Source organism: Callithrix jacchus, chromosome 19 (assembly GCF_049354715.1).
Source record: "Callithrix jacchus isolate 240 chromosome 19, calJac240_pri, whole genome shotgun sequence".
In the NCBI taxonomy this organism is placed as follows: Eukaryota; Metazoa; Chordata; class Mammalia; order Primates; family Cebidae; genus Callithrix; species Callithrix jacchus.
The window spans coordinates 37316074-37344003 of record NC_133520.1 but is presented as its reverse complement, the minus strand read 5'-3'; the positions used below and the strand labels follow the sequence as shown (position 1 = coordinate 37344003).

At 41.0% G+C, this 27930-nt stretch overlaps 2 protein-coding genes across 4 annotated transcripts in view; one reads left to right on the top strand and one right to left on the bottom strand.

Annotated features, from left to right (window-relative positions):
• The window catches only part of IRF6 (interferon regulatory factor 6), a 218629-nt gene that overhangs the window by 148015 nt on the left and 42684 nt on the right, over positions 1–27930 (top strand). The window lies entirely within an intron of this gene.
• Positions 1430–27861, bottom strand: UTP25 (UTP25 small subunit processome component). 2 transcript variants are annotated; one of them, XM_008985621.5, is made up of 12 exons: positions 27688–27861; positions 26056–26095; positions 24849–25092; positions 22254–22427; positions 20440–20528; positions 18443–18853; positions 16625–16844; positions 14701–14903; positions 13315–13497; positions 13067–13179; positions 12071–12316; positions 1430–4311 (listed from the first exon to the last, which is right to left on the bottom strand). In XM_008985621.5, exons 1-12 carry the CDS (start codon positions 27792–27794, stop codon positions 4068–4070), a joined length of 2274 nt encoding a protein of 757 aa, XP_008983869.3. In that variant the 5' UTR covers positions 27795–27861; the 3' UTR covers positions 1430–4067. The 2 variants fall into 2 exon arrangements, with proteins under 2 accessions (XP_008983869.3, XP_002760813.3); XM_002760767.6 differs by having other exon boundaries at positions 22254–22424.

Below are 27930 nucleotides of genomic sequence, written 5' to 3'. Positions count from 1 at the left end.
TGTGTCGCCCCCACCCTCCTCAGAGGCCTTGCCCTGAAAGAGCCACTTCTGATGATTCCACAACATCCCTTTTCCACAAAGCCTCTGGCACCTCAGAGCCACCTGCAGTTGGACAATGAGGCTCTTCAGACAATTATTAAGAACTTCTAACTCTGGCTCCCTCAGCCCACGCCTTCTGTAATCTTGAGACCCTACACTTACCAAATCTAAACTCTGGCAGCCTCAAGATCTGCTCGTGGCCTTGGGTAGGCTGGTCAGAATGTGGCAGCAGGGTCTGGCCCCCCCACCCCCTGCCTTTCCCTTTCCTCATTCAGCAGCCTAGCTCCTTGCCCTCAGGAGGGCACAATCAGGGCTGAGACCCTTCATGAGCCCCCCTTGGTCTTCTGGTATGACGAGTCAGCAGGGACACATTCCCCATCTCTGCCAGGACCATCTGCACTCAATTATAAGCGCTTTGGAAGCCAGCAGAGGGCTGTTTAGCTGTTGTTGGTTCTCTATGATTAGCCTGTTCTTATTCTTTGAACATTGCACATGGTGCACCCAGCTGTGAGAAGCGTCCATGATTCAAAGTGTTTTCTTCCTCAAAGAGTAGTGCTAAGCTAGTTGTTTTTACTATGGGGAAAGAAAATAAACATTTAAAAGTGTTACTTTCTGGATAAGTTCCTTTCTCTACCTTTTAATTCCACTATTCCCAGATTTGGGACCACTCCTTTGCCTATATTCCACAGTCCCTATATAGACGCTTGCTTGCTATAAATGAGCCTTGTTAACATCAAGATAGTGTGTAATTCCAGCTTACGCATCCGCATTTCAGTAGCCTGTCCTCTCCCATATTGTGTATGTGAGAGAGACCAGATGGTAAGGCATCCTTTTAATAAAACCCTTCCAGAGACTCCACTCTTTGCATAAGGAGCCAGGGTGAACTGCAGAGACTTACCTTCTTTCCAGGTGCTGAAGGCAGAAACAAAGCAACACTATTTTGTTCACACTTGAAATCCTCCACGTTCTCTGCAGGCAAGAAGCAGTTGGCTGGGTTTGGCTCTACGCCAGCATGAAAATCACTAGTGGTGCTTAATGAAATGGTTATTTCTGGGGCTACATCATGGATTTGAAATCCAGGCTCACATGTGAGTGGAGAGCCAGAGAAGCTAGAGATTTGGTAGCCTTGTTAATGGTGATAATGAAAACCACGAGATGAACTACAATTCACAGGCAAAAGAATATGGAAGTAGAGAAAGATGCAGGTAGAGAAAGATGGTGGCTCACGCCTGTAACCCCAGCACTTCGGGAGGCCAAGGCGGGCAGATCACTTGAGGTCAAGAGTTTGAGACCAGCCTGGCCAACATGGTGTGAGCACTGCTCAGTACCAAGCTTGGATTTTCTAATCTTTTCAGGCAGATTCGTGGGAAGAAAAACACCAGCCGAGGTATATAGAGAAAAAGAGTTTATTTACAAAGAAAGAAAAAGAATTTATTTACAAGGATACCTAGAGACGCTCACAAACTTCAACACCGGCAATAAAGCAGCACAGGTTTTCGCAAGTCCAAACCAAATCACCATCGAAGCTCAGTTCGGCTTCTGCTAAACAATCTTTTATACTTTTTAAAACAAAAAAGGGTCAAGTCAGGACACTGTCCATGTCTTCATCATGTAACTAACATCCTTGAGGTGTTTACCAAAAATTGGATCAGGGAACTGGCCAGGTTCCCAGGTCCGGCTCTTCAGAGCCTTTTTTTGCATTGGGAAAATTCTGAGCTCGGAATACTCCCAATGATAAGGAAATGAAGACAACATAAAGTCTGTCCATGACTTGTAAACTTAATTAACTCCTTCTGTTCCATTACACATGGCAAAAACCCATCTCTATTAAAAATAAAAAAAATTAGCCAGGAAGGGTGGCACGCGCCTGTAGTCCCAGCTACTTGGGAGGCTGAGGCACGAGAATTGCTTGAACTCGGGAGGCACAGAGAGCACTGAGCCGAGTTTGTGCCATTGCACTCTAACCTGGGCAAGAGTGAGACTGCATCTCAAAAAAAAAAAAAAAAAAAAGAAAAAGGTAATCACACTCCCTTCACTTCACATTTCCCAACTAGGCAAATACTCATTTCTTTTCTCATAATATACAGGATCTATGGTCTAAGCAGCAGCACCATTATGCCAGTAAACACAGGGCATGCCTATAGATATAAAGTTCTTTGTAGCATGAGTTCGGTTGACTTTTATCCATCAACTAAATTTTCTGAAATTTAGAAAACCATCTAAATATGGAATAAACGGTTTTACTTACCATGCTGAAGAAAAAGACAGAAGTCAAAATGTCTAAATATTTAGCAGAAATACTACCTCAAAAGTGATTTTACTTTTTTTTGGATAAGCGACTTTAAGTGTGCCCAAAGATAAAAAAAAAATGTGTGCCAATCACGGGTTATTACACGGAGGATAAAGGGAGCCACTGTCTGAGAAAGGACTTATCAAAATGGAAAGAAAGCAAATGAGAAGCAACCCTGTGTTGTTGGACTAGAACTGGAGGTTCTGGTGTGAATTCATGGTTTTCAGTATATGGATATGAAAGTAAATTTGGTTATTAATGTGAAGCAAATTTAGACAATGTGTGTACATATGTGTGTGTATACATGTACACAATTCCCTAGCTCTGACCACGGAGCCTGGGATGAGTGGCACCATGACAGAAGGCATTCCCATCTAACCTTTTAAAATCACGTCCTACTAAAAGCAAGCAGGGCTGCAGGAGAGAAACTTGGAATGTCTTATTGTCAAAAAATACAGCAGTGACCAAGTAGCCGGGGGACATGTCAAAAGTACACAGGGGCTAACTTGAAGGTGCTCCCACTGGCCATATTTGAGGCCAGTTAAGCATCTAAAGAAATAATGATGGAACGAACTGTAACCCACCGAATCAAAGAAGAAACTACAAGTCCACACTAGGATGGGTTGAATGTCTCTTCTCTGAAATGCTTGGGACCAGGGATATTTCAGATTTTTTTGGAGTTTGGAATATCTGCATTATCCTTATTGGTGGGGCACTCCTAATCAGAAACAATACCCTTAACTGTTTACAGGAAATATATACTCAAGTATTTAAAGGTGATAGGCCCATTGGGTGGGGGCAACTTACTCTCAAATGGTTCAGGTTCTGTACTTGTGATTTTTTCTGTTTGGGAATGTTTCAAAATAAAAATGTTTTTAAAAGTGTAATTTCCTTTTTATTTGTATCTGTTATGACTCAAAAAGTGACTAGTTATTATAAAGACACTACTGTTAAAGATGGATATTTTAAGATGGAGTTTCAAGAAAGTTACTTCTTGAAACAGAGCAGATATTTTTATATAATGTGATATTAAGCATATATTTGAACAAAACTAAAAACATTAATTATTACGAGTATATAAAAAGATCAGTGAATCAATGTACTCTTCTAGGCTGAATTTAGACTATTTAAGGTTTTAAAAAGTTTGATTGGGGGAAAATAAGTTTTACAAAACCCATGCCATCCAAAATTAAGATGACATGTAACAGTAAGAAGTATTCCAATGTCTCATAACCAGTTTTCACAAGCAACAATGAGTATGCCTTACTTTAAAAAAGTGTCAAACAAATAGAAAAATCGGAACTAATTTACTAAATGTATCAATTAGAGGTATCTGTAATAAAAGAATCCATGTGTCAAATATTCAAAGTGAAAGTTTTCTTGTTCCAACTTCCCAGAGTCCTTGTCTCAAATATTCAAAGTGAAAGTTTTCTTGTTCCAACTTCCCAGAGTCCTTGTCTCAAATATTCAAAGTGAAAGTTTTCTTGTTCCAACTTCCCAGAGTCTTTCTAGCCCCCTCTCGTCCTCTCAAATATGTGATTTACCAAAATATGGTTTAAATGTAACTTTTCAGGGACACATGACCTGAAAAGAAAGAAATGTCAGATAATACTGACATTGCCTCATGCTCTTTCTTTGCATCAATGCTTCTCCTGCAAGTAATCAGAACTGAGACCAAGTGGCACAGAAGGAAGGATTATGTAACATGCCAAATGCCGTTTCCTGTTCAACAAAAATCTCATTTTTCTCCAGTAATAAAGAGGTGGACATTCTTCTTGGACTGTAGCATCTGTGCCGCCCGCTCCACACCAACCACAGCTGCTAACTTCTGGGCATCATACTTGGAGTAGAGAACAGTGCAGGTCCACGTGGCTTCCTCTCCTCTGTTGGTGGCTCTCAGCATATTACAGATTTCACTGTAGAAGTGTGGATATGTCGGCAGTTCATAGAAAATAAGGTTCCTGATGCCTTTGATTGTATACCTGTTAGAATTGGAAAGAGAGAGGCTATGTCAACTTGAGAAACAAGTTCTAAAAAAACTGCCTAGTACAGAGGCATAGTTCATGCTTGTTGCTTCCTGCTAGTGGAGAAAAACAATGGCACAAATAACAGAACCAAAGTTATTGCAATCTGAGGTGGCAGTACTTATTTTGTGGCAGCATATTCAAATTCCTAATATTTGGCTTAAAATAATGATAAAATAAATACACATTTCTTGATACTACTCAGGGTTGGCTGAGATATCATGGGAAAGAATAGTAGACTGGGATTTAAAAATCCATCACAGAAAACTTAAAAAGCAGGCACTTAAAATGAACATTAGCCTTATTATAATCAGGCAAAAAAGAATGTTCTATAATGGAGATCAGGTCAGCCCCAGTACATAAAACAAACTGCACAAATTGTAAATACACTCCCATTAGTCTTTTCTTGCCACTCTGGAGACATGTTAACTTTATGGCAGACGTCCCAAGTTCATTTATTTACAAAATCCTGCCTGAGGACCTGCTAGGCATCATGAGAAAGCAATTAGTTTCAACAGCTTATGCATTTCCACCTCTTTCTCAGCTGCACAGAGCTGCCCTGTGGTGGGGAGGCGGTGTAGACCCAGGGGACTAACTCACGGTATGGTTAAGTCAGGTTGAGGTCACCCGTTCCCTGTGGGATTCCGTAACAAAAGATTTTATATGTTGACAAGGTTCTGACTTTTCCTGTTGGTTTCTCTCAAACAGTGAAGATGTTAGACTTCCTTGGGGATTTTCTTTCTTTCACAGAAGATAAGTTTTCCTTGCCTTTTTCCCTCACGGCTCATCCTGATCTCTCTGGAGACCCTCCTTTTCCAAACTGACTGTGATCTATTATGTGGTTCACCTTTCAACACCATCTTTCCATAAAGAAGGAATTCTAATGGCTAATGAACAAGCTGTTATACCTCACTAGTTCTCAGAACAAACAAAAACAGCACTGAGTTCCACTTCTGTTTAGAATGTATAAAACTCAAGAGAATATTGCTCCTGTACTAATAAGAAAAAGTCAGATCATCTATTATACAAAAATGTTCCTTTTTTTGAGCCCAGAGAACTACCATCATGAGGCAATCAGGTAAACTGAATTAGGTGGTGAGCTGGTGTATGTTTAATAATTGGTCCTCAGTGGGAGAAAGGGAGGGTGCTAATTTGAAGGATTTATCAGTTTCAAGCTACCAATGTCACGCTGCTGACACAGAGATGTGCAACCAGGTCTCAGGAGCCAGTGTGAGCCAGCTTCAGCCCACCATGGACTGAGTTGCAAAGAACAGCACTTGTGAGGAAGCACAGGACACATGAACTCCTGTACTTTAGACAGAGCAGAGGAGAAAGATGGCCTCTGCCAAACAAGTGGGTAGTAAGAAAATAGATTCGCTTTTAACAAATTCTTAAAGGTCAAGAATAGGCTTGCCTGATTTTAGAACCCCAGGGATCCCCGGATGCTCCTTTAGTTCATATCCACTCATGAGCTCTGCACTGGGAGCCCTGGAGAAAGACTGGAGGCAAAGCAAAAGACCCGAGGGAGAACCCACTGGTGGTAGGGACATGAAAGCCCACCTATTTCCCAGGCCTATTATTGTGAAACCCATGGCAAAAACCTGAAGCAGATGGGAGAAAGGAACCACCGTGCCCCCACCCCCAATCACAGGCAAAGGCAAACCCCTTGGAGGGGGAGGGTGAATAGAAGCAAAAATTGTCTCACTTAAGGGAAGGGCAGCAAACCCCCACCCTTCCATTTCTCCTCCACACAAGACTTGCACCCAGTAAAAAGCATTCTGCCCCAGGGGAAGGGGTAAGAAACCTGTTCAGCCCAAGTTCCTGCACTGATACAAGCAGAGTTCTGCCACGACTGGGGAAAGAGCTGTATACACTTCACCACAAAGATTCCTCACAGATAAAAGATAGTCTGGCTGACACAGAGGTGGCAGGACAGGAACCCTGAGACAGCCTCACCCCCAAAGCTTGGAAGATAAAGGGCCTACCAAAAACTGAGCTGGACCAGGAGCACCCCCTCCCCCGGACTTCATGCCTTGCAAGGAGATACAAGCAAGAGGCCTCCTGTGAGGAGAGGTCTGAGTGTGGAGGGAGATGCTTCTCTGGCACACGGGTCGAGGCCTCAGTGACATCTGAGTGATCAGGACACTGAGAAAAACCCTCCAGCTCTGTAAACCCTACACCAAGCCCACTGTCTGCTGGAGCAATTTGAAGTCTGTGGTGTTGGGAGGGTATCTATAGTAACAATCAAATCCTGACCAGATTGACAGCACCCTCACCAGTGGCCTACAGAAAAGGGGGTACACCTGGACATAAGTATTATTCACCTCAGTCTCCACATTCCATTGAAAGTTACAGAAGACACAGAAAAAGCAAGAAAAAGACATCCAAACAATGAGATACCATTATGATGATCACATCAGTAGCAATAATTCAGTCCATGGGGTTTTGCAGAAATAGGTCAATGGAGCATAAATTACTTTGTCTATAAATTTGGGAGAAGATACGGAAAAGATGAGAAGGAGCAAATAAGTAGCAACGCATAACACATTTTTTATTGTGTACACTCTGTGCTAACAAGTTTTCCTTTCAAAATCTATCCTGACAAAATAAGTAGGTATTTCATCAAAATATATGCATATGGATGTTTTGGGCATTACTATACACAACAGCAGAAAACAGAAAAAAAAAAAAAACCCTATATGCCCACTAAAAGGAAGCTAGCTTAATTAAACAATGTAATAGTATGTAGGCATTAAGAACAAGGTGATGTTTACCTCACACATTGCTTATTAATTACATACACATATTGACTCAGTGATTTTAGATTTAGCATCACCAAGAATGAGACAAAGTGACATTACGTGCCTCTTCATGAGGTAGAAAGTACATAATATTCCCTAAGTAGAATTCTTATCAAAAGATGTTTATTCTAAATCAGTCATCCCCAAGCTGCTGTACACTGAAGTCACTTGGCCAATTGTTAGTGTTTTTAATACTTATGTCTGGCCCCCATACCCACACATTGCGATTTAATTGGTACTGGCATGTGACCTGGGCATTTGGACTTTTAAAAGCTTCTATTCTAATGTATAGCAAAGTTTGGAAACCACAGATCTAAATAATAGGGGAACAATTAGATAAATCCAGACTGTGAGACATTCTACAGGAAACCAGATCGGACGCTTCAAAAAAACAGTCAACGTCATGAAAAAGCAAAAAAGCCAGAGAGTGATGAGGGTTTCTCAGTGTTAACACTGCTGACATTCTGAGACAGATAATTCTTTGTTGCTGGGGGCTGCCCTGTGCATGAGGGTTTAGCAGCATTACTGGCCTCAACCCACTACAGTCACCAGAAGAATCCTCCAGTTGTGATAACCAAAACAAAAATGTCTCCAGACAGTGCCAAATGTCCCCGAGGAAGCAATATTGTCCCCCAATTGAGGACTAAACTAGATTAAAGAAACAAAAGCAGTTAAGTTAACCAAATGCTATATATGATCCTTACGGAATCCTTTTTGGCTGGAGGGGAAAGAACTATCATGGTCATTTTGGTGACAACCAGGAAAATCTGAATATAGACTAAATATCAGATGATATTATTGTAGTAACATCAAGTAGTATGATAACGGTGTTATGGTTGGATAAAGAATGTTTTTGTTTTTAGGAGCTACATGCTAAAATATTTAGGGGTAAAGTGTCAATGAAGACCCCCGCTACTTTACTTTCAAATGGTTCAGGAAGAAAAACTAAGAGATATGAGTGGGAATAGAGAGAAGATGGGTATGTGCCAATGTGATAAAATGTGAACAGCTGGCGGAATTTGGGGTAAAAGCATTTATAAATAAACAGATGTTTATTGTTAGTCTCTAGCAATTTTCTTTCAAAATGAAATCTTTTCAGATAAAAACCTGGATGAAGAGAGGATATGATAGAGCTATAAACAGTAACTTAAAAATACATCCACAATATACAAATACATAGGCCAAAATGTTAACGTCTTTGAATATTTTTTCAGTGAGCACATAAAACATCTAAGACAAAGGAAAAAATTCCTTAAAAGAAAAAGAGATTCCAATTTTAGTTTAGTTTTTTTTTTCTCAGAGTGAGTCTTGCTCTGTTGCCCAGGCTGGAGTGCAGTGGCGTAATCTCGGCTCACTGCAACCTCCGTCTCCTGGGTTCAAGCTATTCTCCTATCTCAGCCTCCCGAGTAGGTGGGATTACAGGCGCCCACCACCAGGCCCAGCTAATATTTGTAATTTTGTAGAGACGGGATTTCACCATGTTGGTCAGCCTGGTCTCGAACTCCTGACCTCGTGATCTGCCTGCCTCGGCCTCCCAAAGTGCTGGGATTACAGGCATGAGACATCGCATCCAGCCAGTATTTTTTTTTAAAAAAACACCTGTGTGTGTGCATGTGTGTACACGCGCACACACATTTTTCATATAAAAAAGAAAAAATATACCAAAAAGAGTATTTGTATCAGGGCAGTGAGATTTTTAACCCAAAATTTCCGAGTTCTCTACAGTAACTGTATAATACCCTCATAATCAGGAAAAACAAAATAAAACAAAGCCATTAAGTGTTATATTACACACACACACACACACACACACACACACCTATCTCAGTCCCAATGCACCCACAATAGAGACTAAGTATCTCCTGGCAACAGAAAACATGGCCAGAACCTCTTCCAAGGGGCAGTTAGTGCCAAGTTTCCATAGCTTGGGCACCCCTTCCCCTGCCTTCCTCCTCCCTGGCATATGCTTTGTCTTCAGTGACCCCCTAGAAACACAGCCTAACCATCCTGACAGGACCTTCCAGATGTCTATTTCACCAGCCAACTGTTAAAGACAAATGAGGCAACCACAATGAACTTGAAGAGCTAGCTCCTTCCGCTGGTCCATAAAGACCAAGTCTACTACTTCTAGAAGTTGGATTCTCATGTAGGGGAAGGGAGTACTCAGAAACTCCCCAGCAGCCATTCCAAACTCCACAAACCCCACCTCCAGTTTCTGACTTGCCTTCTGGCTGAGATCCTCCCTGCTGCGGTGACCCACTGAAAACACACTGGAAAAGAGCCGTGACCCATTGCTGGGAGGGTAATCATGACCAAATGTTCACCCAATTCTAAGATTCTGCTAGTTTAATCTTCCCCAAATAAAACAAATCTTCAGGTTAAAAAATTTTTGCTAACTCAAAAATGAATTCTAATCTTCCTAAAACGCCAGCTGTCATAGAGAATATAAAAACAGAGTCAGATACTACAGTTTAAAATATATACATTTTCCAGCTGGGTGCCGTGGCTCATGCCTGTAATCCCAGGCATGGGAGGCTTGGGAGGCTGAGGTGGGCAGATTACACGAGGCCAGGAATTCAAGACCACCCTGGCCAACATGGTGGAACCATGTCTCTACTAAAAATAATTAGCCAGGCGTGGTGATGCACATCTGTAATCCCAGCTACTCTGGAGGCTGAGGCATGAGAATTGCTTGGACCTGGGAGGTGGAGGCTGCAGTGAGCCAAGATTGTACCACTGCACTCTAGCCTGAGCAATACAGTGAGACTGTCTCAAACAAAACAAAACAAAACAAAACAAAAAAACCACAAACCAAAAAAACATGTACTTTTTCCAAGGTCAAATTAAAAAAAAAAAAACAAATCATAAAGGCATTGCACACCAAACACCCATCATCACCTTGGTGATCTCCCAAGCAAAAAATTCTATAGTTGGAAACCTTGAGATAATTAGCTGTTGCAGAACTCTAAAGCACATTATTTTCATTCATATTCTGTAAAAGAAACACCAATTAACCTAGCCCAGGGCATAAAGCAAATGGCATATGCTGAGATTTGTCCTTACTGTGACTTTGAGGGCAACATGGTTTGGTAAATAGACAGTGTAATACAGGGGACTGTCCTGCTTACAAAGGGCTCCATGCCCTGTCCTTGAAAAGCTGCTGAAATATTTAAGAGCAGTCCTCATCCCAGCTTAATTCACACTTACTATAGACAATCACACTGGGAAGTTTTCCAATCCATCCACTTCACTTAAAGGGCTTGCTTTCATTTGTCAAGAGGATAGAAAGCTAAGAGCTTTTAAAACCTGATGAGTGCAACTCCCCCAAATACTTTCCAACATGAATTGAACAACAACTTACTGCAACAGAGCAAATAATGATGCCAACAAGCAGGCATTCATTAACACTCTTTGGCCAAACAGCCCTCTCTGGGTAGCCAAGAGTGGAGCCTGGGAAACACATATTCAGTCCTCAACTGTCTAAGAGCTCATATCATGCCAGCTTTGCTATGCCTTGGCGAAGTGCTGGGACTCCTCCCTTCCCATCCTGATAACAAGAACATATCTGGGGAGCACCATCCTAAGCATAAACTAAAAGGTAATGCAATGCCAAAGTGCATCGTGTAACGTGCTCCGAAGATTTAGAAATTTCTGGCATATCTATTTGGGATTCTCTGAGAAAATGCATCCATTATGAGCTAATAAAACAGTAAAGTCAGAACTTAAATCCACTGGGTAATAGAATGTAATTTACATACCTCTATAGGCAAGGGCTAAAAAGACTATGTACCCACAAGAATTGAAAATAAAAAAAAGTAAAATAAAAAAGCCTTTTACCATTTATCAATGGAGAGACTTAGCAAAACAATAAAATACATGAGCTCTAGCACTAGGCCAAACAGGAACAGAAGGCTCAGTATTCCTAACCCTCTAATGAGACGTTTTTTGTTTTTTTTTTTGAGATGGAGTTTCACTGTTGTTGTCCAAGCTGAAGTACAATGGCGTGCTGTCAGCTAACTGCAACTTCTGCCTCCTGGGTTCAAGAGATTCTTCTGCCTCAGCCTCCAGAATAGCTGGGATTACAGGTGTACGCCACCATACTCCACTAATTTTTTTTTGTATTTTTGTAGAAACGGGGTTTCACCATGTTAGCCAGGCTGGTCTCGAACTCCTGACCTCAGGTGATCTGCCCACCTCGGCCTCCCAAAGTGCTGGGATTATAGAACCCGGCCTGAGTTTTAAAAAAATAATAAAAAGGCCAATCAATTTATTTTGTCAAAGTCACCTGGTAGGCAATCTAAGCAAATACTGAAACCCTTCAACATTCAACTCAAAGCCCTTCCCCTTTTGCCTTCTGCAAACATCAAGGAGCCTACAGTCCTAGTCTCCTTGGTAGGAAGTATCTGTGCATACCTCAGGAACACTCCAGTTGTCTGGAAACTGACAATGTACTCAGCCTCGATCTCCCCAGGAAACACAGCTCTCAATACTTTTGAGGGAAAACAAAGGGAACAGGTCTTGACAAGGACAACTCAAGTGAATACAGGGAAGGTCCCTCCTGCAAGAAGGACACTCCTGAAGAAGTGTCCTGTATTCACTTGAGTTGTCCCTGTCTAGAGTAGTTCAGCTCTGTAATGTCCTTCTTGTAGTGTACAACCACAGCGACACCCCAGGTCTATAGACAAGGTATGCTTTGGTTTCTACATCCGTCTTCAGCAATGCCCATTTTGGGAGAAAACTAACTAACCAACTAAGAAGAGTTCGTCCCCACCAAAAACCCTCTGGGTACTTTGTAAGAGTGGTAGAGTGAGAGATGACCTTGTAACACCAGGAAGCCTGCCATGCACTCGGAGCAGGCCATGATTTGTTCTGCGCTTTCCCTGCAGAGAGGAGGCTTGAAACCTGGCACACTTTACCTTTTGTAGAAATGGAAGCGCTCTGTGAAAAGCAGAAACTGTTTCTCTCCTTGAAGGAAGAAGTGTCTGGCCCTGGAGACACCAGCTTTCTGCGTGTACTCGCAGATGTGGGTAAAATTCAGTTCCTCCTTCTTGAAGTAATTTCGAAGACGCACGAAGTCAAAGTAGGAGGGGATATAGATGAGCGTGTGAGACATGACTGCATCACGGTACTGCGGCAAAATCTTGTTCACAAAAAAGTTAAACCTGATTTGGAATGGCAAAGTGCAAAGTTAACGTTCTACAGCTAAGCTATGGTGTTTCTTAACTGTGTGACCCTGGGAAAATCACAATCTTGTGTGAAAGATTACCTCCCCAGGGGCCAATATGATTTATCTCCTCTCAAAGAGATTATGTAAGGATAAAACCTGATAAGCACACTAAAATATAAGTGTCAACACTATTCATTGTAAAAAACAGATGTAATGCATTATATCCCAGAGAATTATTCTAGGAAGTATACGCCATGCTGTTCATTCATTCATTCATTCCATCAGTCAGTCAGTGAGTCAACAAATAATCACTGAACATCTACCATATACTAAGCCCAACTAAGCTATTTGGGGTTCACTAACTAAACACAATGAAGAAAAAGGGAGAAATTATCTGCACAATTAGAAAAATAGTTCTTTCCCTGAGGGGCTTACAATTAACTTGCTGACATGAGACACTTTGTAGCATAAAACTGTGTAATTTCAAAATGCCACAGTCAAGAGGGAAAGAGTCCCAATTTACAGAAATAAACCTGCCACTAACTATGAGAACTAGGCCACGTCACTACTTCTCTCTGGGCTTCAGTTTCCTCCTCTGACAAATGTCATAATTAAGTTAAATTATCTCATCTGATTCGGTAGACAGTAATCAATAAAAGCAAAATGGAATCAATTTCTAGGATTGCACACCCAAGTCAAATCTCTCTATGTGGTCCCCAGGGGCCTGATGCAAACAGTGAGTTACCTGGCATCAATCACTGAAGCTAGGTTTTCAGCTTCCATCCTCTGGAAGACATGTGGGAGCTGCACCAGGACATGACTGATGGAACCTGTCATTGGGACATTCCTCACAGCCACCTGCCAGTAGTCAATGACAGCACTAGGTGAAGAGCCATCCTCCTTCTGAGCAGATGCTATCCCCTCCTTCTGCCTCAGGACCCAGACAATAAACAGTGCTCATGAAGATACTGAGGAAATAAGACGAGAACCCACCTGGCCTTGCATGTTGACGCAGTACTTGTTGAACACTGAGTTGATCTGGGCATCCTGAAGGGCCCCAAACAGCAGTGTTTGGCGATAGTACTTGGACCAATTATTAAGGCTCCACATCCGCACTCGAGAAAAGTCTACCCCATGTGAATCCAGGGGCAGTAGGTTCATGTGATTCATCAAATGCTTTGAGTGGAAATAATACTACCATTAGTGTTTATTGAGCATTTACATGGTGTACATTGCTAAACATTTTACAAATCTATCAACTCAGTTAACCCCAAAGAGCATGTACTATCATCTCCTAAATTACAAGAAAACTGTGGCTCAGATGGGTGAGTGACTTGCCCATGGTTAGCCAAACATCCCCAAGAAGGAGATAAGCTAAAACTGGCCACCTCCTGGAATTTTCAAAAAGGATCAAAATAGTACCTATAGGAATGTTTCTTTAAAATGAACTTCTGAAATGCCACACTGGTCTCTCTAGGGGCCCAAGTCCCAGACTTGGACAAGAAGGAAAATGGCATGGAAAACAGAGCTGCTGTCCCTTGATGACCTGGTTTTCCAAACATTAGGAATATTCCCAGTATCATCCTACCTGCCTTTTCATCAAATTTAAGAATAAAACTTGACTATGCCAAAATGCCTTTTCCGTTTTAATTATACTTTTACACTGTAACAGATATTGAAGGGTAATGAGTACTATAAATTTAATTCCCATTTTAGAAGTAAGAACTACCCTTCATTTGTCCCAAACTTCCTGCAAGCTTCAGGTCCCGGGGTTGCAGAAGGGGTGAGTTCCCATATGCCTTAGGAAAATAAACCTATAGTTTCTTAATAAGGATTGCTCCAAAGCAGTTTTTCAATCCTGAACTGATAACACAGCAGAATATGTGGAGAAGGAGAAAAACAATTATAGTACAAATTACATTAGGGAGATAAAAACATCCTCTGTTTCTCTACAAAACAAGATCCAACATTAAAAAATCTTGAGCAGTGTTCTCCCATTGTCAGCAGGCCAAACAAAAGAGCATAACCAAAAACCACAAGGGGAATTATGTTAAGTAAAGATGTTCCTGGTGAGGACCCATCCATCCATTCACCCACCCACCCTAAAGCTAGTAGAAAGAAATTTTAAGGGAAAGAAATCTTTTCTGGAGATTTAAAAATAACTAACAGGAATTTTAATCTCTAGATCGTTTAATTATGGACAATTGGCGGGTAGAAAAGGAGACAAAAGACTTTTTCAAATTAGAAAACATGGACTGTGTCCTTGCTTCCAAACAGCTTTAATCTGGACTTAAATAATTCTTCAGGATTTAAACCGCTGAGCATCTTATCCCTCTAAATGTGAATGCTATCCCACTGAATGTGAATGGCCAGCATTACCAGGACATGCTCCCAGTTCTGCATCAGGTAAATGTCAGCTTGATCAATGATGAGAAGCTCGATAGAAGACAGAAAGTCAAAATCTCTCTTCTTCTCTCCTTCTCCACCAATGATGGTCCTCAAGCCCAGAGGGGAAGCAATGAGGATATCTGACGAGTAAAATGGGGCATAGAGCCGGATGCTTCTCTGAAGTATTGCCACTCCTATATAAAACAGCCAAGTACACACCAATTCATTAGTCACTACAAAGCCATTACCCTCCATCCTCTCAAAGCAGCCCACTACTACTTCTATAGCTTTCACATCTCGTATGTTCCCCTTAGCACATAACTGTGTTCAAATGCTTTAATTATTAAAACATAAGAACAAGAGAAATCTTACCTTTATATCTATAGTCCGTTCTACCTACTACTTTCTCTTCCTTTATGTCACTATCAAATTTCTCCAGTTAATAGTCCCTCGTTTCAAATTTCTCCTTCACTTCTCACTCTACTGCAATCTAGCCTCTGATTCTCAGAACTCCAGAGAAATGACTCTTGCTAAGGTCCCGGCAGCCCTCAGTCACCAACAGGATAATGCTTTTGAGAGCTTCTTTATGAGGAATGTACAAATGGCACAGAAAATACAGCTGCCTTGAAATACTCTCTTCCTTGTTAACCGTTTCCATGACTTCAGTGCTCACTTCTGCTTGTATCACTAACCTGGCCCTTGTCCATCTTTCCAAATACAAGTAACTCTTCTTCCACAAACCGATAGATTCACTTGTCAGCTCTGCTCTCATGCTGCATAAAGCTTTGGGTAAACTGACTCACTGATGACAGCTTTAACATCACTATCACACCAATTTGTATTACTAGCCCAGATCTTTTTCCTGAGCTCTAGAACAATATGCCAACTGCTTGCTGGACAGCTCTATATGTTCCAAACAAAACACCAGCCCTCATCTCCTTATGCCCTGCACTCCACCATACCAAAGCCTGTGCGAACCATAGGGCATTCCAAGCTTAGTCACCCTGATGCCTCTGCAATGGCAGTTTCCTGTCTGAAATGTTTTCCTCCACTCAGCTACCTCCCTTTGAAACTGGCTAAATCTTACACAGATTTCCACCTAGTACAGATGACACCTCTACCACGACATCTTTCCTAACCACCCTGTCCCCATTTTGGGTAAGGGGGATTGCTTTAAATGCTCCAAGAACCACCATTGTATACATATCCTGCACTGCCTGTTCTCTGTCATAGGCTGGATTTCCTTAGCAATGGGAACTATAATTTTTATTTCTACATTTATTTGCATATTCCCAGCTTCTTAACAGTGTCTGGCCCACTGTAGATACTCAATAAGTGTTTGCGAATTAGGATATGTGACTAACAAACATTTTCCCAAGAACTTTACTCTATAAAGGTATAACCAACCAAAGTCAATGGGAGCTGAATGAGAGACAAGCAAAAATGTAAAAATTTGGATGCAAGTCACGTGTGGAGATTATCCAGGGTAGGCATCTACATAGCAGACAGGTGGAAGTCCGCCTTATGTACAGACATTCAGTTTATTCAGCCTCCCCAGAATGACCCCATCAGCCCCTTCACTTCCTAGAGCACCCCTTACAGCATCTGACTATCTGCTACCAGCTATGGGCATGCTTATACACTTCTGTTATACACTTGTTATAAATTCCTGTTATAAATGTATATGTGCCTTTCAAATATGGCCTCAGAGGCCCTCTTTACTCCATTGGCCTAATGTCCACCCCACTAGCCAAGGCAAGACTCTCCCATTGCAAACAACATGTCTCAAAGGCATACTGGTTCTGTTGAGAGGCGGAGTGGGTGATCCACTGGGAAAATGTCTAATTCCAGCTTCTGGTTTCCAGCTATGTTGACCTTCACATATTAGGTCTCAAAGTTGCTAAGAAAGAATTACCAATCCTAAAGTGGTCATCAATGTTGCCCACAAACACGGCTTCATAATCCTCAGGTCTCTTCAAGTTGGGTGGTCTCTCCTCGGGATCTGATCCATATTCTCCCTGAAACCTCTTTTTGTTGCTCACAATGATTTTCTTCTTGCTGTCACCCTCGAGGAGGCTGATGAAGAGCTGCACCACCCGCAAAGCAGCTTCCCGGAACGGCACCACTATCAGCACCTATGCAGAGAGCAACATCAGCCTGAGTAGGGGCAAGAGGAAGGAACTGGAGTTCGAGGTGAACCTGCTAAGGAGCTGGAGCTAAAAAGCTTCAGGTAGAGCAGTGGCTCCCAGCCAGGAACCATACCTACATCACCAGCTTTGCACAGGGCCTGGCTCATAACCCCAGCACCATGGCCTGCTGGCTTCAGACCCATGGCTCCATGTGAGGCATTTCTCAAGCAGAACTTGGAAATACCTTTTACAATAAGCCAATGTCTCTACCAGATATACTTACCAGTAAAAACTCAAGGACATAAACACATGAGCTCTTTGAGGAAGAGAAGTGTTACTCCATTTTTTTGTCTCCCACAGAATCTAGTCTAATATTTTATCCATAAGACCCACTGAATAATATCCACTGCTTTGGAACAAGTAGAGAAGAAATAAAGCAGGTAAGAAAAAGGATTAACACATCATTGCATTTTTAGTGCCTTCTCTAGTACATTCTTTGTTTTCTACGTATATTAAAAAATGTTTAAAGTTACTGTTGAGAATAAAAACAGAAGATGCTTAATAAATAATTTCTAGTTTCCTATTGTAAACAATATAATGGACATAACGCCAGTTAAATCACGTAACTCACCACATTATAATATGCTTCACAGATAATCTGCTTCTAATTCTTCTATGTAATTCTAAATGGAAACAAATAACCTTATAACCCTGATGTTCAAGCCCCAAGGAGTGCAGTGGATTCAGCCTGGTACAGTATAGGTTTAAGAGGACTGGGTTACTGTTCTAGCTGTGACACTAAGTACGTGTCAGGGCTTTGGTTTCCCCCACTATTACACAAGGGAGTTTGACTAAGAAATCTCTAAAAGCCATATTAGTATCAAAATTCTAGAATTCTATTAAACTCAATGAGAAAATTCTAAAAAGATAAGGCTTCTTCAATATGGTGAGATGCAGTTCAGGGCAGGGGTACAAGACCTGGTTCCATAATAACGTAGACAAAATTGAAAATCATTTCCTATTAAGGCCTCAAATCCACTGGAGCTTAGACTTACGAGCACAAACTCATCACTTTAAGCAGTAATAACTTTACAGCGGCAAATGTCAATTTTTGTTTTCAAAGGCTGACGTACGTATGTGGCTTAGTGAAGAGAATCCATGGTTCTTGTCTCATCTCTGCTACTCTGTCCCTGGTTCTCTTTATCAATGTCCTCTTCAAATTTCTACAAATTTGGGGCTGCCCACAGCTATAATATGGTGGGATTGGATAAAAGGCTCATTAAGGTCCTGTCTACTGACAACCACAAAGAAGAGATTTATAATGGACTTTTATTTATATATGCTTTGAGTTTATCTTTAAGGAAAGTGTCATGAAGTGCCTCCTTCTCATAAGTTTGCAGCTATATCCACTGTCAGAAACAGCCCACTAAGCTGCTGTGGGGCTGCTCTGACACTACCTGGTCTACCTAATGTGCTCACATTTGGGCTCATTCATTATGCCAGTCAATTATTAAAATGCCCAAGTTCCTGCTAAGTGTCAGGCACCTCTATGGCAGTGCCTTGCCGCCTCCTTCTTGAGGGCAAAGCCTTCTTGGTGCACTCACCTTGGGCCTTGTTAATCCTTGGTCTCTGAAATCATCATCATCACCCACTCCAAACTTCTGGCTTCGGCGTTTGCTATTGTTGCCCAGCACCTGGGCATTGGCTTTAAGGACATGATTTATCACATGTAGGCAGTACACATGGCGGATCTCTTCCCCGTTCTTCAGGGAGGTCCTTTCTGGGTAGAACAGGTCCCGGTAAGAATTCATAATTAAGAAGAGCTCTTTCTGGAATGGGGTGAATGGACTACTTGATTTTTGGGGACCAGATAGGAACTGGCTGTTGGTCTTAGTCCAGGTGGATTCCAGAGGCTTCTGGAGATGGAGTGACTTTAAGTCAATATCCTTTGGGGGTTTAAATGTTTCCAACTTTTGAAACTTAGAGGAAAAGACAAGCTGACCCAGGATAGGCCACTAGAGGAGAAACAGATCAAGAGCTAAATTAGAAATGAATAGCAGTAAGTTACATTCACATAGTACTATATTTACCACATTTTCATGATATATAGATCATCTCATTTAATCCTCACAACAGCCCTGCAAGGTAGTTACCATGATACTCATGTTATACTTTAGGTTCTGCTGAGGTTCATACAGAAGTCGTATGATACAAAGTTTATACAGAAGAAAATGGAGCTGAGGGCTAGATCCCAAAGTTTCTGACTTCAAATCGGAGATCTTTACCCTGTTAGCTGTCCCACAATGTTCTGTGGAATATATTCTGATAAGAGTCAGAAACAAGGGAGCTCCATGGTCAAATACCCTTGGTAAACATCACAAAACTTAATCCCTCAGAGGGAGATTCACAATATATATTAGATACTAAAGGTGCTGACAAGTTACATGGCAAGAAATCTGTCCATTTTGTTTAAATCCTAAGGAATACTATCTTCCACTTTGTGGTATACAAGTTTAAGAATGTTTCGTTATAGCTAAATTGCTGATCTAAAAATAGGACGACCTCAGCAATAAAAAGAAATGAACTACTGACAGCTGAAATAACTTGGATAAATCTCCAGGGAATTATTCTGAGTGGAAAAAAAATCTCGAAAGGTTACATGTTGTATGAGTCACTTAACATTCCTGAAATCACAAAATTATAGAAACAGAGACAAGATTAGTGGTTACAGGGGTTAGAAATCAGGGTGGGGTGGGGTGCGGTACAGAGGGAGGTGGATATGGTTATAAAAGGGAAACAAAAAATTTTGCTGGAAATGTTCTGCATCTTGATGGCAGGGGTAGATACGGGAACATACGCATGACAAAATTGTATATAACTAAATATAGGCACAGGCACACACAGTTGAACAGGAGTAAAACAACATCTGAATAAGACTGGCAGTTTGTTTCAACATCAATTTCTTGGTTGTGATATTATACTACAGTTGTATAAGATTTTACCATCGAGGAAAACTGGGCAAAGGGTACAAGATGTCTTTGTATGATTTCTTATAATTGCATGTATATCTATAATTATTGCCTCAATAAAAATTTCAATTAAAAAAGGATGACCAACTCTCACGAATGGTATCAGTGGTGACAACAAAGAAGCAAAAACTGCCCAGTATCTGAATAATTTATTTGTGGACCTACCTCAGATATTTCCAACCAATGAACAACAGTAGTACCTACTGTTTTAAGGAACACTGTTTTACTGAACACTAACTGTGTATTAGTCAGTAAACTATTCTATTTTGAGGTAGGCATTATTATTCCTCTCTAGCAGACAAGAATAGTGAATAGCGAGAAAGCAGACTAACTTGGCTTAGGTCAAATGTGACAGCTCCTTGCAGATGCTGGCCTCCAAATCCACTCTTACCTATCATTATATCATCTGGCACCCACACTCCAGCTTCCTGGTGCTTTTTCTAGCTACACCTGTGCCCCAAGCCACCTACCACTGGTGTCTATCATACATTCTGCGAGACCACTAAAACCAAGACCACTGTTTTATTCAGAGCTTTCTCCATTTGGGACCAGGATGACCAAGCGACACTTACTTTAAGTTCATGGGTAGTTTTAGGATTTGTGGCAACAGCCTGAATTTCTTTTTCTTTCAGTTCTTTGTTCACATGTTGAAGAAATGGATCTAATTCAGAAATAAAAAATGTCAGCACACTTAATGCACTGTCGAGGCATTTTCTGGTATTCCCCTGTGAATGACACGTTGATCTTCATTGTATTAACTCATCTTTTTTTAATTGACTTTCCCCAACCTCTAGCTTAACAACTTCTGAAAGGTCCATCTTCCTAAAACATTTCTCTAATTATATTAATTCCCAGCTTGAAAATCTTTGAAGAAACTTCTCAGCCTGAAATTTGGAGCACTTTAGGATATACCTCCAATCTGCATCTCCAGTGTCATTTCTGGACTATATATATGTGTCTCAAATTCTTCTGCCTCTGTGCTTTTCCTTCAACTACAAATTCCAGCCTCTCCTTCACTTCATTTTTGAATATGCAAATATTATCAATTTAATGTTACCCACTGAATCACAATAAATACTTCCCAGGCTTACTGTGTTAGGCACGTTAGCTCCCCTAAAAGGCCATCCCTGGTTCCCTATAGAGTTAACATTTTCTCAAGTCTCCTGACCTGCCCTACCCACCCATTCCAACACATATATATACATGTCTTATCTGGCAGACTGCATGATCTCTAAGAGCAGGTTCCATGTCTGATTGATCTTGCACTGCAAGACCATAGAAATGATCAATACTCAACTGAATTGAACAAATGATCCACACGATAGCATCTGCACTCTGAGTAATCTTTAGTATTCTGAGCTAGCCACCCAACCTTCTCTCCCAGTCCCACTTATAAGAAACAGAACAAAGTTAAATGACCCATTCAAGCATCCAAACAGTAAAACTTCAAATGAAATCCATGTTGTATTAAAATATCTAAGAGTGAACAATAGGAGGTAAGAATTCTAGATGCTAATATAACTGTACAAGCAAGAAAACCAGAGAAATTTTGGGATAGTCAAGCTTCCTAATGTTTCCTCCTAAGTTTCAAAGTTTTAATGGTTCAGAATGGAGTTTATACTAAAATCTACAAATTCTACATGTCACTCCTCCTTCTCCTGTAAAATAACCAACAGAACTAAATGAGGCAAATGAGGATTAAAATTTGTTTCATCAAATGTAAAGTTGGGTTGAAGAATGGCAATGGCATCAACAAAGGCAATCAGGATACGGAACGAGACCAGCCTGACTTGCCCACTCAGGCACTGGCTGAGAAACTGGACCTGACGCGGCAGGAACCCGTCAAAGCCTGCCACAGGCAGGTCTTGTCCAAGTAACTGCCATTTGGTCACAGGAGTGGTCAAGAGTCTGTGGGAGGCAAGAAAGGGTAGGGCTTTTTGGTTTTTGAGGGTCTCCCTGGTAATAAAGACCACTCAGATTAGCCCTCCCTGGGTCTTGCAAATCTGAAAAATTATTGCTCCAAAAAGGAAGAGCAAGTGAGGGGTAGATGAAGTATTTTTCCTCTTTTTCTTTCTCTTTTCCTGCTTGGGGAGAAAGTCAGAACTCTTCCCCTGATCCCAAGAATGAAAAGGTGAGCCCTGGGAGGCTGGCCTTCCCTACCATCATTCTTAAGCTGTTTGTTCTTCTACACATCCCCTCCTACCCCTAAACACTGAGTAACCCTTGAAAAACATAAAGTACCTTTTAGAAATAGTTTTCCCAGGTGTAGATCTAACCACTAAACTGTTCTTATTGCTATTTGTTCCAATAATAGATTCAATGTGTATTAGTACAAATTCCATACTAAGCAACTGGTGAATTCAAATCACACACACTATGCAATGACCTTGTGATGCTTTCGAAGATTTGTCTCCACTTTCCTCTTCTAGAAAGTTGGTTTCCAGGCTAAACAGTGACTCATGTTTTGCATCTGTGAACTCATCGGAGGATGCTTTTGATGTGCCTGGTGGCGCTTCCTCATCTTCTTTTCCCTCAGGGTCCGCAGATAAAGCCACATCTGCTGTTTTGAGAAACATTTTATAAATTATTTACTCACAAATTATACTTCTATTGACAAAATTTATTTCCTCAGGCTATACCAACAATAATGTTCATTGATACTATTTATCTTTAGGCAAATTCAGGTAGAAAAACATAGATTTCAAAATTAAGCCTAATCATCAACACAGATGTGATGTGTGATGGAGGGTTTTATGTATCAATTTGGCTGGGAAACAGTGCCTAGATATCTGGCCAAACATTATTTTGGATGTTTCTGCGAGGATGTTTTTGAATGAGTGTTACATTCATTAATTCATTCATTCACTCATTTATTGAGACAGGTCTGGCTCTGTCGCCCAGGCTGGAGAGCAGTGGCATCATCTTGGCTCACTGAAACCTCCACCTCCTGGGCTCAAGTGATCCTCCAACCTCAGCCTCCTTAGTAGCTGGAAGTACAGGCATGTGCCACCATGCCCTGCTAAGTTTTGTATTTCTTTGTAGAAACGGGGTTTTGCTGTGTTGGTTAGGCTAGTCTCAAGCTTCTGAGCTCAATCAGTCTGCCCACCTCAGCCTCCCAAAGTGCTGGATTATAAGCGTGAGCCAGATCTCTTTCTCATATATACACATATCCTATTAGTTCTGTTTCTCTGGAGAACTCTGATTAACATACTCAGTTCCAGTTCTAGGAACTTATTCTAAAATAGTAACTAGACATAGTATGCTAAGATGTACATGAGAAGATGTCCAAAGCAGCGCTGATTATAAGAAATAACTGGGAGAAAAAATGTCTATCAATGGGGTATCATCACATTTTTACAATGGAATACTTTGTAATTAAGAATACTATGTAATATATTCTGTGTGATACATTCTGTATAAGGCCATTATAGAGATACACGTAAATATAAATACACACTTGTACTCACATATAAAATCATAAAAATGTAGCCTTAAAGGTTATATACAATACTAAAGATGTTTATCTCTGGGTAGCAGGCATATAGGGTAACTATATTACCCTCGTAAATGTTTACAGTAAATATATATTATTTTTATAATGATAAAAAATATTTTTATTTTTAAAAATCCAAAAAAGCAAAGAAAAATAGAAACAAAACAAACTCCTAAGCGCAAGTCAATGAATTTTTATTTCAGTAAAACTGATCAGTTAAAATATCTGGAATGATATATAACATCAGAAGGTATAGAAAAAACTAAGGCTGTAAGAAAATTAGGTATTAAAATAGTGAGATGTAAAAATATTCAGACAATGGAATACTACTCCAGAAATCAAAAGTACTAAGCAACTAATACATGTACAATATAAATCAGAAAAACATGAGAAGCGGCCAGGCGCGGTGGCTCAAGCCTGTAATCCCAGCACTTTGGAAGGCCGAGGCAGGTGGATCACGAGGTCAAGAGATCGAGACCATCCTGCTCAACATGGTAAAACCCCGTCTCTCCTAAAAGTACAAAAAAAAATTAGCTGGGCACGGTGGCGCATGCCTGTAATCCTAGCTACTCAGGAGGCTGAGGCAGGAGAATTGCTTGAACCCAGGAGGCAGAGGTTGTGGTGAGCCAAGATCACGCCATTGCACTCCAGCCTGGGTAACAAGAGCGAAACTCCATCTCAAAAAAAAAAAACATGAGAAGCAAAACCAGCCAGACACAAAAGGGTTTACACTATATGATTCAATTTATATGAATTTCTAGAAAAGGTAAAACTCATCTATAGTGACAGAAGGCAGGTCAGTGATTGTCTGATGCCAAGGGTGGGAAACTGATGGCAAAAGGACAGGAAAAATTTTTGGAGGTAATGGAAATGTTCTGTATTTTGATTTTGATGTATACCTTTGTCAAAACCCATCAGACTGTATACTTAAACAGGATACATTTTACTATACGTAAATGATAACTCAATGAAGGTGATTTTAAAGTTAAGTCACCTTGATGTCTGAGCGAGACAATCCCTGAAGCCTTTCCTAATTTACACTGGCAGTGTTCAACTACTCTGCCTCTCTTCAACCCCTTACATCTAGCTGTTGCGTGCAGTCGCAAACCTACTGTTTGAAAATTTTTATATATTTTTATGTCTATCTTCCATCAAACTTGGTCTCCCTCAGGGAAGAACAGTAACCTTTTCAATAAATTCAGACAGACAAGAAGACTGTTCTCCTTTTTCTGTATCAGGAGGTCTTTCACTAGTACTGGTGAAGTCCCTGAAATCACAAACAAAAATGTTATTTCTGCATAGTTGTGCTAAGAAGGTTCTGTGTTTCCATCACATTTGTAAAGATATAATCAAACCCAACAAGGTTAAATCCCTATTTTGGATTTATGTCCTTTCATCCAACTCACACAGTATACAGGATACCATGCCCATTAGGTGAACTGTCTAGAGTTCTGGCAAAGATGATGAGCCTATACCAAAGACACTTACTATCTGGACTTTGAGTAGACTCTGCTGCCATCTCTTCTTCTACACTGAAATCACTACCACCACCTTCATCGTTCATTTCTGCATCATCTATAATACTGTCTTCTTCTTCCTCCTCCTCCTCCTCATCTTCCTCTTCTTCCTCAGAAACATTCTTTAATGTAGCAAGCAGTTTGTGGTAGCCAGAAACTTGTTCTGGTTCACTCTCTGATTCACTTTCAGAATCTGAAGTATCTGAACTCTCTGACTAAAAGGAAAATGAGAATTTTAGCAACAAAAACTATATTGTTATCATTGTTACTCTAAAACTATTATCAAGCCAACATCTATTCAACGAAGCCCAAATTCAAATTTACTTAAAATAGTTAATCTAGTTATGATTCTAGAAGCTCTTCATAGTCTCCAAATTGCTACTGCCCCACATGGGAAGAAAGCTGCCTTTTTTTTTTTTGAGACAAAGTCTCACTCTGTCACCCAGGCTGGAGTTAAATGGTGCAATCTCAGCTCTCTGCAACCTCCACCTCTTGGGTTCAAGCAATTCTCCTGCCTCAGCCTCCTATGTAGCTGGGATTACAGGTGTGAGCCACCACACCTGGCTAAATTTTGCATTTTTAGTAGAGACAGGGTTTCACCATGTTGGTCAGCCTGGTCTTGAACTCCTGACCTCATTATTCACCTGCCTTGGCCTCCCGAAGTGCTGAGATTACAGGCATGAGCCACCGTGCCTGGCCAAAAGCTGACTTTTAAAACATAAAACTTCAGGTTATAATGATATTCAATTTACGTCCTAGGCATTAGGACACAGGTTTAACAGAACAACAGGACAATTACAAAACAACAAAGGGAAACAGTTTTTTTTCTTAGTTTGTTGTAATATGATAGGACCTTTGTTCATTTTGCACTGTATCTGTGACTCCTTTATGCTAAGAAGAAAAGATATTCCCCCTTAGGATCCACTAAGAGTCCTCTGGTAAGCTCTATAACAGGGCCTAACAGGCTAGTCTCCTGGGACAATTTCAAACTGTGGCTTCTGTATTAGATATCACAATGGCCTTTTTATAGACATCTGCATTTAAAACTAAATAATACTGCCAAAATAGTAGCTTGCATCTAAAATCAAAATAGAAATGTAATCAAGCTTTATTGTTAGATATAATCTTAGTGGTAATAAACCAAAACCAACTATTAAAAGGAAGGTATAAAGCATTACCAGTTGACAAATCCGTGGTTTTGCTTCCTTTCTGGATACCCTGAAAAGAAACAGGCAATGTTACACTCTAACTACTAGTATGTACAAATTAGGAAAAAGTCAAATAAGACATTAAATGAAAAGGCAGAATAAACATTATAAATATGTTTTAGATATAGCCATGCAAAAATCACATATGTACTTAGGCAGGGCTTGCAAGAATATGGTTAATAACCGACAAGGGAAAAGTTTAATGAGGTCACGTGACAAACACTACAATCACACAATAACTGGCTCTTATCCTAAAGAAGGATACAACTTGGTTAAAGAAAAGATCTCGGGGTTCATCTTTTTCTAGCAAATTTCTCAATTAGAATGTCCCTCTAGGCTTGGAGTGGTGGCTCATATCTGGAATCCCAGCACTTCAGGAGGCCAAGGTGGGAGAATCACTTGAGCCCAGGACTTTGAGATCGACCTGGGTAACATACTAAGACCCTGTGTCTACAAAAAATAAGAATTAGCTTGGTCTGATTGTGTGCATCTGTAGTCTCAGCTACCGGGAAGGCTGAGGCAGGAGGACTGCTTAGGCCCAGGAGGTGGTGGCTGCAGTGAGCCAGGATTTCAGCACTGCACTCCACCTAACACAAAGTGAAGGTGTTAAAAATAGAAAGAAAGAAAAAAGAAAAGAAAGAAAGAATGTTCCTCTGATGATAAAGCAGCTCAAAGTGGTGGGATGAGCACTGAGATCATAACTGCACCTAGAAATTTCTAGAGAAACCGCAACTACCAATACACTTAATTCCTTATCATAATTGCATAGATCAGTGACAAATTCTTTAAAAACACAGAAAACATAATGTGACTATAACTAACAATTTATCCCATATTTTCAAATGGCTAGAAGAGCGGATTGTTAATGTTCCCAACGCAAATAAATGATGTTTGAGATAAGTATGCTAATTCCCCTGATTTGATCATTACACATTGGGTACATGTATTGGTATCGAAATACCACACTGTATCCCATAAATATATACCATCATTTTATGTAAATTGAAAACAATTATAAACACAGGTCAGGTGCGGTAGTTCATGCCTGTAATCCCAGCACTTTGGAAGGCCGAGGCGGAAGGATCACCTGAGGTCAGGAGTTCGAGACCAGCCTGACCAACATGGTGAAACTACGTGTACTAAAAATACAAAAAATTAGCCGGCGTGGGGGCGGGCACCTGTATCCCAGCTACACGGGAAGCCGAGGCCGGAGAATCGCTTGAGCCTGGAATATGGAGGTTGCAGTAAGCTGAGGTCGCGCCACTGCACTCCAGCATGGGCGACAAAACGAGGCTCCGTCTCAAAAAAAAAAAAAAAAATTATAGAAACAAAAACCCACAACAAATTACTAGAAGATCTCTGACCACACAAAAATCCGCCCACACAACGGGCGTGTCTCTTAGCATGAAATTATGGGCTAACAAAAAGGCCCAGGAAGCACTCCATCTCCCGGCGGGATGGCTCCACAATCTCCCCGGCCAGGCACTGCGGGAGCCGGGGAAGCCTGGGAAAAGCCCAGAGAAGCACTATCCGGGAGGCGAGAGGAATAAACTCGAGCCTACGACTGCGACGGCTGGGGAACTCCGCCACGCCCCTCCAGACCTGTCATAGAAGGGATGCTCCTCGCCGAAATCTCTAAGATGTTTCTTCTGCTTTTTAGTTAGGGTATTGAGCAGCTGACTCTGACTCCGGCTCCCGCGTTTGCCCATAGCGAAACGTCAAGTTTGCCCACTTGCAGGACTCGCGTTTTTCACCAGGAAGTTACCCAGTCAACACAAGCACGTGGGCTCGCCGACGGCGCTTTACGGCGAAGGCAAAGTGCCATAAAGCAGATCCGCTTTACGT

Excerpts from the sequence above, each read along its gene's own strand:
- UTP25 (XM_008985621.5), bottom strand. The coding sequence starts at position 27,794 with ATGGGCAAACGCGGGAGCCGGAGTCAGAGTCAGCTGCTCAATACCCTA. Across the intron at positions 22,428-24,848 it reads GTCTACTCAAAGTCCAGATA|CAGATGTGGCTTTATCTGCG; the intron begins GTAAGTGTCTTT and ends TTCTCAAAACAG. Across the intron at positions 4,312-12,070 it reads CGCTTCCATTTCTACAAAAG|GTATACAATCAAAGGCATCA; the intron begins GTAAAGTGTGCC and ends CAATTCTAACAG.